Source organism: Lepidochelys kempii, chromosome 8 (assembly GCF_965140265.1).
Source record: "Lepidochelys kempii isolate rLepKem1 chromosome 8, rLepKem1.hap2, whole genome shotgun sequence".
In the NCBI taxonomy this organism is placed as follows: Eukaryota; Metazoa; Chordata; order Testudines; family Cheloniidae; genus Lepidochelys; species Lepidochelys kempii.
This window is the reverse complement of record NC_133263.1, coordinates 87,293,405-87,309,532: the sequence shown is the minus strand read 5'-3', so window position 1 is coordinate 87,309,532 and position 16,128 is coordinate 87,293,405. Positions and strand designations below refer to the sequence as shown.

Genomic DNA, 16,128 nt, shown 5'->3' with positions numbered 1-16,128 from the left:
AGCTGACAGATTTATACATAAATGTGTTTTTAAAGTTTTATTCCTGAAAGTACTGCTTAAATTTAAATGTGATGTTTTTACTTAACATTAACTGAAAACCTAAAGTCCGACACAATGCAAATTCATATTGATATTTTTCCAGCTGCTTTAATGGGAGCTATAACAGGCCTATTATTGCAGTTATTTTAATAGTATCATTGTTAATCTAAGAATTGACACTTTCTGAGATGGTCCAACTGATCCAGAGTTTTTTGGCCTTAAGGACACAGTGCAGCCAATCTCTTCTTTCTGGCATTGATTTGAGAGGCAGAGTACCAAGGGATGATGGGGGAATTGATTGGTTGTGGAGGATGATCCTATTTTCTACCACTGAAGAAAGGAGGATTCATGTGCATTTAGATGTGTTTTATTGAACAGTGTATAGGCTCTTAGGTATGAGGAAGAGTGTGTATTTTAGATGTCTGAACATTAAATAAACAAAACATTGAAGAAAAAGAGCTTTTAAGGAGTAATACTCAGAGAAATGAGAAACCACAGTTTTTCAAGTGGCTTCTGCATATTACCACTGGTGGTATCTGGTGCCTCTGGCATTGATTTGCGGAATTTTTCTAGTGAACAGTGTCTGTGGACGTCACTCACCTAATCCCTCCCTCATAGAGGATTCTGAGGATATAAAATGGGGAGAGGCCTTAGCTAGCCTTCAGATTCTTTTAAACCACCAAAAGTGCAGTGATCTGAAATGAGGACACTGTGTGTAATAACTTTCCTCATTAGTTTCTTTTAATTTTGCCCTTTGTGGCTATTTTCTTTTGAGTTAGTTAGATTAACAGTTACTTTGTAAGGTGTTCTTCAGTCAGACGAATAAAGAAGAAACAGTACCTGTCAGGCACAGTTATTGTTTGCATGATCCTCAGAAGTGCGAGGGCATATTAAAAATGATGAAATATCACATTTGTGTACTTCAAAACAACATTATTAATGTTTTTTAATACTCTGTACAATATAATTCAGAATGGTCAACTCCAATAGTTAACCATAAACCAAAATGTGTCAGGCAGAGACACAATTGTTTAGAAGATTAGCTTTAAAGATTAGCTTCGATTATCTTTCCATATCTTTTTAACATAGTTTTGTGTGAGAATAGAAAAGAATCCTGGACTTGGATTTAGTATCAGTGGTGGAATAAGTGGACAAGGAAATCCATTCAAACCTTCTGATAAGGTAAGATGTGAATTTCTTACTAATGGTCTTTATTACAGAGAGCCAAACAATGTCCTCAGATACAAGCATGTGAAATTCAATAGAAGTTGTGAACATACAGAAATTGGTCCAGGATGTGACTTTTTTAAACAAAAATGGGTATTTTCCTTCTGGTTGATAAATAAAGATTTAATCAAAACAGGCTATTCCCTGTATTGCACTAGTTAATCTTTTCATGCGGTTTGCCTTTTCCCAAGTACCAACTTTCTTGACTTGTTGTAAGTAGGGTTGCCAATTTCCTAATGCCAGTAAACTGAACACCCTTGCCCCACCTGCTGCCCTGCCACTGCCATGCCCCTTCCCTGAGGCCCTGCCCCTGCCCAAGGCCCGGCCCCTGTTCCCTCCATCCCCCCTCCCTTCATCGCTTGCTCTTCCCACCCTTGGTCATGTACTCATTTTCACTGCAAGGCCCAAACAGGCATATTTATTGTTTTGACAGATGTATTATGCTAAGTTCAGGTTTTATTTGTTACAGGATGCTAGAGCTGGCAGCAAAATAGTCAAAAAGGGTAATTTTTAAAAAAATGAAATTTCACAAAGGTTTTCATGATTCTTTCCTTTCCCTCTTCCCATTTTTCATAACCAGCTCCAGTTTTTTGTTCACTAAAGTTATTGTAAATTTATTTGTGGAATTAGGACCACACATTATCAAAGCTGCAATGGGTCCATTAAAGGCCCAGTCCTGAAGCCCAAATACAAATCCATAGAGCACAACCACAGAAATGCACACCTGTCCAGATACCTCTATAAATAAATATGTAGAAACTGACTCCCACACCTACATGCAGATACACACATGTATTCATGTGTACACATCTAGCATGCACTAACACATATACTTCTACATTATTTATTATTACAATTGTTGTTTAGTGCCTAGAGACCCCAACTAAGATCAGGACTCCACATTGGTAGGTGCTGGACATACACATAAAAAGAGAGAGTCTGCAACAAAGAGTTTATAATGTAGTTAGACAAAGGTGGGGACAAATGTATGATACATTGGCTCTTCTGCAATTACTAGTCAACAACATTCACTTTTTAAGAAATAATACATTTCTTTTAGAGTTCCCTTCTGTTTTAAACACTTGTTATGAAATGAATACACAGACATATTTTATGTCATCAATTTTTTGTGCACAAGCCAGAAAAAGGAATCAAAGTCAGAGAGTTAGGCTGCAAATTTTATTCACACAGGTATACACACATGCGGCAATACACACACTTCCCTACACAAAGACACACAGTCTCTTACACACATACAATGCATGCATGCACACACTTGCCGACACAGAGACACTTTTTCATACACTTTTCTGGGTGCTGCCTGGAGGGGAAAAGATGAAGATGGGGGAGAAGGAGAGGGGATGGAGAGGGAAAGAGGCCAAGGACGAGAGCAGCGTGGAGGTGAGAAGGAGAATGGGGGGGTCGGGGGTCTGTGGGGGCCAATGGGGATGCAGGGGGAGGCAGAAGGCTACAGGGGGTGTAGGGAGCACAGGGTGTATAGTGACATAATGGGAGTGCAGCAGTGTATGGAGGTGAATGGGATGCAAGGGTGTGAGGGGGTGAGGGACATGGGGGTGGTGGTCTGGGAGGTGGAGAAGATGGGTAGGAGAGCACTGTAGAGGATACAGGGCTGGGATGGATGGTGTGGGGGGCAGGATGGGACGGGGAGGGATGCAGTGAGGGGGATGGGGGATGGGGGGTCGGACAGGGAGGGGAGGGATGCAATGACAGGGGCATTGGAGTGTGGGAGGGGGGTGGGACGGAGAGGGATGCAGTGAGGGGGGTGGGGGTGTAGCCACATTCCCAGCACTCAGAGATGGGGACACACATACCTCCAACTCTTTCTGGAGGAGAAGAGGGCTGGGCAACAGCAACACCTGGTCACCCTAGTTGTAAGGGTATATTTTTTCCAGAACAAACCTAGGACCTGATCCAACTCCTTCTGAAGTAGTTGAAAAGATTCCTGTTGATTTCAGTGGGAGTTGGATTGGTCCGCTAATTAGGAGGATAAATTCACTGGTATTTTAAACAGTAGTAGTATCATAAACTAGCTTCAATTGCCTAGACTTTTGCCTACTCTGCCAAACACAACAGATTCTATCTGTACTCTGCAGATTAATAGTGGTGGAAAGGTCTATAGAAGACTCTGCACAAACTTCCCTATAAATGAGCATGCCTTTTAGTAATCAGGATTGTGAAGTTTTTGGTAATAAACATCTGGATCCATTGCATGTTTACACTAAATAGCCTAGGAGAATGATGTATTTCTTTAGTCAGCAAAATGGGGACAAATAAAAATGTGACAATCAAGGGTTATCAAATTCAAATGGTCTAGAGATTAGAAAGTGGACTCTGAGGCCTCTGAATTAATCTGTGATGTGTACTAAAACTAAGTGGAGCTTGTTACATATAAAGGACTATAGGTTTGTATATTTTAAACATGGTGTTATCTGTGTTAAGATTAGACCCAATCCTACTGGGTGGCCAGCACCTCATCTCTGCACCCGTCTATGCCCACTAATTTCAGCGTGAGCTGAGAATGCTCATCAAATCATAAGATTGGTGTATTTTTTTAAACAAATCCTCATATGTAGCCTTAGACCCCATTTTTTTTAAAATTTCCCATCAGCATCGATTAAAATTGAAAGGAAAATTAATATTTACAGAAAATGTCAAATGCCTTTGAAGGTACCCATGTAATATGGACAGGTTCTAACGATTTTTTATGTTGTCAGTTAGTGAATTTGGTCTACAGGGAGTAGATCATTTTATTCTGTATAACCAATAGACATTTGAACCTGTAGTACTTAAAACTGTATTGGTATTGGTTGAAATGCTGCTTAATATGGTCTTTCCAATGTGCTTTATAACAAATGTAAATGTGACTTCATGTCATGGTTCCTAATTTGGCTTATGATATTATAATTAAATTCTGTATCAGTTGTTTTGACAATTGAAATTCTTCACACTTTTCTTTTAAAAAAGGAACCATGTTCCCTCATGAATGTATCTACATAAGTAATAAATCTGATTCTGTAACAACTGTATATAGCAAAATTATAACCATATTTTTAATATGATTAACAATTGATCAAGAAAAGTTTAAATTGGACCAGAGAATTGTCTTTTGAGAGAAAGTGAGTTAGACTGTCTGGGGTTGCATTTCTACATTGTTATTTCTTTTTATCAAAGTAATTAATTATTTCAGGTTATTTCAAATCATTGCTCTTAAATCCTTACATGTTTTTACTTGAGATCTTCTAAGTGTTTTTAATGCTTCAATCATTATTTGCTTATTTATAATAATTTAAAGGTTATAGTGGGGCTCAACTTCTCTCTCATCGTACAATTCCAATAATTTAGATATAAATACTTCATGTACAGTATTTTACTGTATACCACGTCAAATCAGCAAACTTATAGTACACCATGCTAAAGAATATTCATCCTCATAATAATAGTTAAAATAAGATGTGCTGATGGAGTAAAAGTGTCTCAGAATTGCCTAGATCATCTTGCCTGCTCAGTCCATAATAACCTTAGCCAACAGCAACTCTGAGTGACCTCTCCTTGTCTCAGTTTCCTAATCACCTTGCAGTTATTTTGATGGAGTCCTCAACCCTTTTCCTATGTGCAGTATCTTCTGGACAGTGTTTTTGAAATGGTCTGGCCTCCTTGCCCTCCCCCTCCTGTGTGTTAATCAAAGGTCAGATTCCAAACTAAATCAAGAGGAAGTTTATTTAACCAATCCTTATTTCCAAGCATGACCTATATAACAGAGAGAAGAACCAAAGGTGCCAGTTAAACATAGTAAAAAGATTTAGGTAAGAGCAGAGAAATGGTGTGACAGATAAAGGAGTGCAAACGAAATTATTCAAAGGGGGAGCCAAAGGAACAGAGAAGTAACTGAGAACATAATCCACTCACATTAACATATGGGAGAACTTGATGTCCAGTTGTGAAAGCGGGACAGGCTCAGCAGTAAGGAAGGGACACTCACGAAGGGACAATAGGTAGCTCCTCTTCCAGGAGTCTCTGGCACCCATTGATCAGCTGGAGGCAAGGGGTGCTGAATGGCCAGCATACCCAGTTCCCAGAATTTAACCCATCGCATGAGGCGTGGGTAGTCTCTTTCAGCTCCAGTCCAATATCCCACCCTACCCACCTGAACTAGGAATGGGAACCTGGCCTGACAGATGCTGCTGGTCTAGTCAATCATCTGTTTAGGAGGTCAGGAATTCTTTCTCCCATGCGCCAATTGGCAGAGATCTGGAGAGGTTTTTGCCTTTCTCACAGCACCTTAAAACCACAGTGGGTTAAGTAACTAACTGTGGTACTGGGATGGAGTTGTTTATTTGTCACAACTTGCAGCCGGTTTCCAGTGTGATTAAGTGAATAAAATGAATGGTTCCCAGAAGTAAAAGATCTGGGATTTTGATGATGGGCCTTGGGCTCATGTGATAGGGTCAGACCTTGTGGCTTTCACGGGCCGAGGTCAGACATTGTGTCCCTCGGATTGTGGCTCACCCTCTGCCCCATCATAGGGTGAGGGTGCTCTGACTCAGAGAGAGCTGAGTCCTACCCCATATTATATGTTAAAGAGACCCTGTAACCCCCACACTTGAACCAATTAAATGCCTGATATAGGAGTTACCCTATAAGTCAGAAGTAATGGGTGGATAGTGCCCCTTCTCTTGTTAAAGTTTAATAAAAGTTTAGGCCTGCTGCTTAATTCCATGTATGTATGTCCTCATTTTGCCTCTGTGTCCATGTGTCAAGCCAATGGGGGCTGTGGGAAGCGGTGTGGGCCGAGGGATGTGCTGGCTGAACCTGCAGACACTGCAGGTAAACAAACAAAAGCCTGCCAGTGGCTTTCCCACATGGGCCGCATGCCAAAGGTTGCCAATCCCTGCCCTAACTAATTAAATTGATATCAGCAGAGAAACACCACGAGAGCACAATACAGAAGTGCTGTAACTTGGGACTGCTGCTTAGCTACTTATAAAGTTTTAGCTTTAAAGCATTAACAGGATTATTTAAAGCCTTCAGATCAGCAAACAGGCAGTTGGACAGATTTCAGGAAATGATTATATTGGTCTCTTACAGGATGTTTAGTAAGCATCAATCCTTTAAAGTTCTTTATGAAAGCTTCTGTAATGTATGTAGCCAGGTACTTGCTTGATAAAACAGTATTTCACTGAAGTAAAAGTCTATAATTACTGGTCTACTTCTGTTCATACAAATCTGTATAAAGCTTTTAAACTTGTAATAGGTAAAATTATCAATGAGAGAAACAGTTCTAACACATCTTTGAAAGGTGCATGTGATAATTGGGGTCAAATCTACAGGGTATATTCAGAAAAGCTGAGTACTGGAAGGATTCCAAATGATTTAAAATAAAAATGTCCTATGGTGCATATATAGTTCAACACCATGCTTCTGGAGCTGGACAAATCACTCTTAGTAACTGGTTCATGTATGTATATTTCTAAATTATTATTGCATGGTGACTGGCAAAAGTTTTTCTATTGTTGCACAATATCAGGTCTTTTTAAATCTCAGTGAATGGGACCTTTTAGAAACTGAGCTACATAGAAATGGGGTCATTGCTGAAGTTTCTCCATTTTTAATACAAAATATCAAAAGAACCTTTAGCTAGTGCTTGGTAATAGAATCCTAACCTCTGTTACTTCTGACTTATAGGGTATCTTTGTTACTAGGGTTCAGCCTGATGGACCAGCATCCAGCCTGCTCCAGCCTGGTGATAAGATCCTTAAGGTAAGAGGGAACTATGTTTTTTGTTTAGTTTGTAATTTTAATTTAGTTCTAGATCAAATTTGCACAATATACAAATAAGTTTTTCCTCACTGCCAATTAGTTTATACATTCCCACTTTTTGTTAGCTAATTTATTTTATTAATTTATTTTATAATTAATTCATAGTACTTTATTTAGGGCTAGATATTTCTCTTCCCTTTCTCAGAGGGAATGGGAACAAACCAGTGTGGAAGGGATGGGAAACATGAAGAAAGGAGACAACTTGTCTCAGTGTCATGCACCACCTTCCTGAGAGCAGAAGAAACCCCTCCTGGAGAAATCTCTGAGATCAGAGAGTGGTGTTACACAGTAGTGGGGCATGAGGTCCAAGCAGCATTCATTCTTCTCTGTGGCTTCTGCTCCCTCACAGGATACAGTGCTCAGGCACAGGAGGAAAGAGCTAATGGCAACATAGAGGAGGCTTCTAGACCCTGCAGAGAATGGTTCAGAGAGAAAGTCTGTTGCCATGGTTGGCTCAGGCTCCATAGGCTTATGCTTTGGATACACAGGATCTAGAAACTGTGACCTTTCTCCCTCCCATAGACCACAGTCTGCTCCTTTTTGAAATGAGCCTGTGGCATCAAGATAAACCTAGTAAACGGTTTTTCCCCTATTGTTTTTGCCCTCCCATGTACTTTTCAGAGAGGGGAGCATTTGGCTCTTCTTTATGTACAGTGAGGTGCCTGTCTCGTTACCTCTGTCTACATGCAATGCACATAGAGCAATAATCAGTTCCGGAGAACAGATTGACCAAAAATAAAGAATGGTCCTCCACACAGTTCTCACACACAGGTAAAACCCTGGAAAAAATAAATGTGCTTGGCATCAAGATCAACAGATTCCAGCTCTGTTAAACTAACAGGATAATACACTCCAGAGGAAAGGCATCTTCACTGGTAATGCCCTTTCACCTGCCCTGCAGAGTTGAAATCATGGATCTATTAGCAGGAATATGATCTCAAGCTATCTGGATGATGTGGGTAAGGATCTGTAAAGGACCAAACTATATATAAACCCATACTTCAAGTGGTAACAGATAGAACAGTCCCATTTATTGTCTTTAAATGCAAAGCAAACAATAGAGCTACTCTGAGATAATAAAAAGCAGTTTTACCTATAACTTCCTAAAATTAATAGTGACTAAAAGAAGTAAACATAGTGTATGCAATATTTTTTACCTCAACAATTGTGCTGTTGTATAAATGAATAACATCATGCTATTTCAGTGTTATTCCTTTGTTTCTTGTATGTGAATGAAAGCAAGAATTTGAACATTTTATTAAGTGGCTGACAACTCGAGTCATGTTTATGATTTTCACATTTTCTTCCAGTATAAGACCAAATTTCTCTGCAGTCACATTTTCACAAAGAAATGTGACTGCAGTACGTTGCCTCTGCTTCACTGTGGGAATATCTTTGAAATACTCTTACCAGAAGAACTGACATCCCTTGTGCTGGAGAACAAAAACATGTGAATGGCCTCAGAAGAAACCTGGGGCCTTTTTTGTCAATTGATTTCAAATGAAAGCTCTACATTTTAGTATGGACTATTTAAATTAAGTCCCCTGGTGTAATCCAGGCAAAGGCAAGGAAAGCTGCCCTGATGGCATTTTAGAAATTCTCCACTGGTGGAAGATCAAGATTTCCCACTCAGAAGTAATGGCAAATAACTATATTTTTTCCAAAAAAGATGCTTTTCTACAGAATCCTGGAAACCATTATTTTTACCTGGAAAATGTATTGTCACTGTAAATGGTATTTTCAGTCAGAGTGAGTATGTGCGTGAGGGAAGAGTGATTATAGCTGTGCAAAAGGTTCATAGCGGACTTTGAAACCTCTTGAACTTATCCTGGGGTTGAGGCTCATTGCATTTTGCAAACTTCTATAATGGGGCAATCTGCAATTACACTACTGTATCATACCTGTGCCTCTGTTCTCCCTTGCACTAGAAAGAATCTCATTGACTTCAACAAGCTTTGAATCAGGCCTTCATTGTTGCTAATTTGTTTGCAGTTAACATACATCTATATGAACTAATTTATTAATGTTATATTATACAATTACTTGTTCCCAGAGAGAAATGAATTAAAGAAATCAGCCAACAAATCTAAAATAAGTGTTTTAAATAAGCAACAGCTAGAATTATAAAGCAGAACATTGAAGTTAGGTTAAATAAAGTAAAGCAATCAAAGAATAGTACAAAAATTAGTGAGGTAAGAATGTTGTCTAAAGTTGCATTAGAATGTTGTCTAATGTGCAGAAACTGTGGGAGTATTCCTGATAGAATCCTTTGTAGTTTGTACTGTTTTATGCAACTGTGGATGATGGATTCTACTATTCTGTACATTATATCATTTTTATCTAGGGTATACAGTTCACACCTAGTTTAATTTCATAATTGTCATGTTATCTCAAATGATTTTTCATGATGTCATACAACAGGGACACTTGTGGACAAGCACTCACAGTACAACATGTTAATGGCATTGAGTTATCTACCATTAACAGTGACATTAGCATGTGTCACTGCTCTAATAAATTGTTCTGTACTTCCTACATTATAGCCTGATAATTGCAGAAGTGCAGTAATTTGACCGACCCATTGAGAGATAATTTCTGGAAATACCTTTGTCACTGGGTTGACTCAGTGCTTTTTAGAATCAAAGCAACTGATTTCAAGAGATGCAAAGGAATGCTGGAGGTATAATAGCAGCAATACGTAATTGCATGGGATGCCTGCTTTCCATTTAAATTATTCAGAATTTTTCTGGTCTGTACTCCTTCACTTATACATCAACAGGCAGGAGTCTTCATGGTATAATTAAATACAGGAAAGACAAAACATATTTATTCCAAATAGGTGACAAGTAATAATAATACATTTACCTGCAACTTTTGGAACTGCATTCTCTCTCTTTAATGCTGTCCATACCGCAAGAGTGAATGCACTGTAACTGAAAAACAATGCAGATGGTTTACCTACCAACCTAATTTATTATACTTTTTATAATTCTGATCTCATTTGGATAGTGACACTCAATTAATTATGATTACTTCGTTGTTTAGAGGGAAAGCAGGTTAGAGGAAAATATTTATTGTACCTAGTAGACTGCAAGGTCTAACAACATGATTCATGGTGGTAGCCTAGAACCAATTTTGCCTGTGAACACCATTCAATTACCGTAGGTAACTGAAAAACAGCTTCAAGTGCAAAACAATTAAAGAAGTGCAACTGTCTCCTATTAGTGAACTACTTTAGCAAAGTTTATCCAGTAAATAAAATAGAATTGCATGTGACCCGTATGTAGAAATGTGGAGAGAAGAGGAAGCACACAAGCAGCCTTTGCTTCCCCAACTGTGCACCCTTAAAAGGTGTGGGAAGAAAGTGATGCTCAGCTCTCCCTCTCCTCTGTGCAATGCCTGGCAAAGCTGTGTGTCAGAGGATGTAAACTGAACTTCATGAAGAGGTATAGCAGCAGTCATAATACCTGCCTCTACCTGGTTGGTGCCGCCACTGGGGTAGTGCCTTTCAGGCACAATTAAGTCAAGGGAGTTTACATTGCTGTTTTGTTCTGAAGAGTGACTTTCTAAAAATGGCATCACGACATTCCAGGTTTATTTCTCACAGTTTCCATATCAAATGTAATATGTTTTTTCTCAGGACCAAACTCAAGCTGGGAAGTATCACTCAAGAAAGGTTTTACTTTTGTATATTATCACCAGTAACAGACACACACTAGGCAAATTATGTCCTCAGTTACCCTTGTGCAACCCTACTGTCTTCCAATTATACGTTCGCTTGTATCTGTACAACGCCACATAAGGCTAATGGGGTTGTGCAGAAGTCAGTGAGTGATCTGACCTGCAGAACCTCTATTACTGATAATGGTGTGCAAGGATGAGAGAACCCAGCTTGTGCCTGAGAGTCCAGGTAAATTTACGGAATTGTCAAAGTATAATCTATTTACTTTTATACAGAGCAAATTCAATTTGGAATCAGTAAGACAGTAACCATGGAACTCCATATGCCAATTTTTTCAGAGTAACTTTTCAGAGTAGAACTGTACATTTAGAAACTGAGTTTTAAAAACCACGATAGTGATTTGAAATAATGATTATCAATCTTAAATCAAAATCTTTGTTATCAATTTAAGGCAGCAAAAATTCCTTAATCATATAGTAAATCAGCAAGGTGCGGTAGTACTCATTGTCTTGCCTCTGATAATGTTTACAATGTAGTTTAGAATTATGGAAATAATAACCTGAATATCTAAATAATCTTAATATTATTGGGTATATAAACTCAATGGTTAATAACTTGACAAACAATTTTAAGTAAAGTATTCCATGACATGTATGTCTTTATCTGTCTCGTTAACCATTTTATGACATTTTCTTTAAGATCAATATACAATTGGAATATTTTGATCAGAAAACTTTGAAAGTACCCGGGTGATAGTGTGGGATATGTGACCTTTCCAGACATAAATATCTACAGCTTTCAGAGCTGTACAAGCACCGGAAGGAAGCAGATCTTGGCACCACAGCAGCCTGGCCTATTCAGAGTCAGTTTGTTGCATATGCTCCAGAAGAACCAGGTCCATGTTGACATGTTAAAAAACAAGCTGGGAGATTTCATGCAGTCATGCGCCCACAGGTTATGTTTCATGGGCATTAGTTCTCTCTTTATGGCCATTCACCTCTAGTAATATTGGAGTAGCTGTCCTGCAAGTGTGGGGACAAATTGGATCCAAACCAAACTATGAACCAAGATTTTATTTTTTAAAAACAAAAGGCATTATTGGATTAAATCTGCTTCTATGTTCGGATCTCACCCTAGTTACCAGTTTGGATCTTTTTAAGGGCTCCTCCCTTCTTCTCCAGGTATAGAAGGGTGTTGTTGGGAAAGGATAGGAAAAGCTCATCACCCTTATCCCCTTGCCCCAGTCACCTGTCATTTTTTACTTCGTCAGCTGTATGGTGCTTGTCCCCCTTCCTGTTTATAGCTCAGTGGTTCCCAAACTTGTTCCGCCGCTTGTGCAGGGAAAGCCCCTGACGGGCCGGGGACCAGTTTGTTTACCTTCCGTGTCCGCAGGTTTGGCCGATCGCAGCTCCCAGTGGCCGCGGTTCACTGCTCCAGGCCAATGGGAGCTGCTGGAAGCGGCGGCCAGTATGTCCCTCGGCCTGCGCCGCTTCCAGCAGCTCCCATTGGCCTGGAGCAGCGAACCATGGCCACTGGGAGCCGTGATGGGTCGAACCTGTGGACGCAGAAGGTAAACAAACTGGCCCAGGCTGCCAGGGCCTTTCCCTGCAGAAGCGGCGGAACAAGTTTGGGAACCACTGTTATAGCTGGTCAAAAACATTGTTTTCATTAAAATTTCACCATATTTATGTTGACATTCCAAAATTTTAAATTTTTTAACCAGTTCTATTCCTAGACAACATCTGGAACAGAGCTGTCAGCTAGAGAAGGCCCAAACTGCACTTTGCAGAGTGACACCTGGTGACTTTATTATTTGGATTACAGAAATGTCTAGAGCAACCCAAACCCAAGATTGAAGTCCTGTTTTGCTAAGCACTACATACACAGTAAAACTGTAAGAAACCGTCCTTATCTTGAAGAGCGCAGATTCTAATAGGCAAAGGCAGACAAAGTATTATCACCCCTCTTCCACAAATAGGGAATTAAGTCTGGTTAAGTGACTTGCCTGTGATCACAGACAGGAATTGAACCCGGATTGCCAATCCAGTATCTTAACCACAAGACCAGCTTGCTTCCTCACAGTGAAATGTTGGTGGATTCTTGGAGCATGCTCATTCTTAGTAGCCCTATTGCCACTTATAGCTAATTAGCTGTGTCAAATCTGAGATATAAATATGTTTCTTACTGTAGGTTATGCATTTCAAGATCTATATAAAGATAGATATGCACCCAACCCTTCTGTGCACAAAATTCTCAGTGCTTAAACCGGAGTCCTGCATGTAGAGGGCTTGCTGGATTGGACTCCTATACACTTAGGTCCAGATTCACAAAGGGATTAAAGTGTCTAACTGCCACTAACTGCTTAATTCCAACATTTAGCTACCACTGGCATTCACCACTTAGCTGCTGCCTAATTCTGTAGGCCTCTAAGTCTATTTTTCTGCCAGTATAGGCACCTAAATATCTGCTGCTGAGCATGTGCACAGCTAACTCAGTGCTGATGTCCAGGTGCCTATCTCATGCCTAAGCCGTGGCAGAATTGTAAAACCAGGCATTGCCCTACCTTTGTCACCTGCAGGGCCTGATCCAGTAGATGTACTCGAAGGCCAGAGGAGGAAGTGATGGTCGTACCTTTATAATCTTTAGCTGAGTAGTTAGCACAGTCACCCAGGATATTCTCTGTTCAATTCTCTGTTCAGATCTCTATTTAATTGGTTATACAAAATGGAACAATTTCAACAGGAGAGACAGAGAGACACTCTGTAATATCCCATAGCTCAGTGATTAGAGCACTCTTCTGATTCAAATTCCTGCTCCACACCAGATAGAAGGAGGAATGGAATTGACTTGATTGACTGCTATAACCACTAGGCAAAAGCTAATAAAGTGGGGAGGAAGCACAAGCACCACTGTTTTTTTTTTTTTTTTTCAAGAAAGGGCTTAGGCACCGAACTCCAGGAGAGGGTTCATGGCTCTTAATCCCGAGCAGAGATAGGCATCTCCCTTTGGCCTGGATTTAGGCAGCTAAATTCCTTTGAGAAGTGGAGCTTAAACTGCACCTGTCTCCTCAGCATTTCCTACTGGCTGTGTGAGGCAGCTCCCTGTTCAGTGTGCTGGCTTTTGTGAATACCATTCTTAGGCACCTAACTCTCCGCAGGCCTGGGCACCTAACTTGGGACTATGAATTCCACAGAGTGGCAGGCCACCCAAGCATCACAGTACCAAGTATTGCAAGGCCTAAGTCCCTTTGTGACTCGCCCTTTGGAGAGAGACAAAGTGGGTGAGGTAATATCTTTTATTGGACCCACTTCTGATGGTGGAGGACAAGTTTTTGAGCTTCACAAAGCTCTTCCTCAGGTCAGGTCTGCCGAGAAGAGCTCTGTGAAGCTCAAAGGCTTATCCCTTTCATCAACAAAAGCTGGTGCAAAAAAAGATGTTGCCCCACTCACCTTGTTCTCTCTCATATGCTGGGACCAACACAGCCACAAGAACTCTACCCCTTAAGGTCTGATTCTGCCACCCTTTCTCATGTAGTTTAGTATTTTACGTAAGGAGCCAGAAGTAAGATTGTAGCTATCCGAATGTCAGAGAAATTAGTTCAATTTGTTAGAAATTCACTTTATACCATGCCATCTGCTGTAATTTTATTAAAATGGACTGAAGGTAGTAGAAATTAAACTGTGCTTTAGTCTGCATGTAAGGCAAAGTGTCCTTTTAATTTTTTTAAACATCAATAATATATCATCCAAAATAGCTTAAAGAAATAATCGCTGTGGCTTCTGAATTTTCCAAAATATAAATTGATTTAATATTGCTGCCTTTAAAAGCTGTCTTGGCTTTAGTGGATCAGTGAAGAAAACTTGTACTGACACAAAAAACACTGGAGAAAATAATACAGTGACTACATTGTGAATCAATGCAAAGTTGATTAAGTCAGCCCACTCATACATCCCTAAATCTGCACCTAATTAATGGCAGTGCTCTCAAAGTCAGTTTTATTGTCTGAAATATGAACTCATTCAACAAAATAATGTGGAGCAAGAATGGAATGGTCAATGCTTCCTTCATTTTCTCACATGATATGCTTACCCTGTATTATTCTTGATCAAAGAATGTTTTATTGTTCATGGTTGGGGAGTTTTTGTGGGGTGCCGCAAGCACCTTGGTAGGAGAAAAGTTACGCATTAAAATGTAAGGGCCTGGTGCTTACCTATTTGGATTTTCCCCATGTGGTTAAGGAAATTGCTAATTCTTAGTTACGCAGTTTCCTCCTCCTGTGTTCTTCCATTAGGAGAATAGTTCTTCCATTATCCCCAGGCAAAACTCGAAGAAACTTTGGTCCTCAAAATGTTGTGGAACTCTTTTTCCTCTGCACTGCCACCAGACATCTTCCCTCCCATTCCCACAGCCCCATATTTCCCAAATTCAATTTAATCTCTCATTGGCCAATGCCCCTCCTAATCTCTCCCTGGAGGAGGAGAGAGGGAGGGTTCCCAGGACAGGGGAGGAGCCCTTGAAAGTTAACATAAATCAGTTTGGCTCACAGATTTGGTGTGGGGAGGGACATTCTGTAGGAAGTAGCCAGCTTGCCCCTTTCAATACTGTAGCGGCCCAACCACAAAAAGCATCTGCAAAGGGGCTTCTACCAGGATGTGGAAGGATAGATGGCGGAGTATAGTGCAGAGACTGCACTCTTCCACATCCTTTAGGCCAAGTACTCTGGGATCTGCTACCATTCACTCATAAAAGTGGAGAATAGTGTTGTACTCTGACTGGAAGGAAGGGTTGAGAGTGACATACAGACATGAATACTCTCTCAAGGAGCTGAAGAGAACTTCACTGCAGTAATACAGACTTGGTCACTTTTTTGATGCTCCTTACCTTCCCCAAGGCAGGGCTCTCCATATCCTCCCACACTAGCCCCTTTTAGTCTTCTCCAACTATCCAAACATTTACTCATTACAAGAGGAAACTCTCCTAGCCACATTGAAGGGCCCAAGCATCACCCACACCACCAACTGAATCTTTCTCTCTCTTTTTCTGAGTCAGCCCTCCTTCCTCTACCCATTTTCATAGAAATGAAGGATTGGAAGGGACCTCAGTGGGTCATCTAGTCCAGTCCTCTGAATTGAGGCAGGACTAAGTATTACCTAGATCATCCCTGACAGGTGTTTGCCTAACCTGCTCTTAAAAACCTTGAGGGACAGAGATTCCGCAACCTCCGTAGGTAATTTGTTCCAGTACTTAACTACCCTGACGGTTAGGAAGTGTTTCCTAGTGTCTAACCTGAATCTTCCTTGCTGCAACTTAAACCCATTACTTCTTGTTCTGAACATCTCTCC

General features: G+C 40.3%; 1 protein-coding gene across 1 annotated transcript in view; it reads left to right on the top strand.

Annotated features, from left to right (window-relative positions):
* LRRC7 (leucine rich repeat containing 7) overlaps positions 1–16,128 on the top strand; it is a 386,482-nt gene that overhangs the window by 359,486 nt on the left and 10,868 nt on the right. The window contains exons 24-25 of the mRNA XM_073357368.1: positions 1,129–1,221; positions 6,970–7,044. Of these exons, the coding sequence (XP_073213469.1) occupies positions 1,129–1,221; positions 6,970–7,044 (168 nt within the window). The remainder of the gene's footprint in view (positions 1–1,128; positions 1,222–6,969; positions 7,045–16,128) is intronic.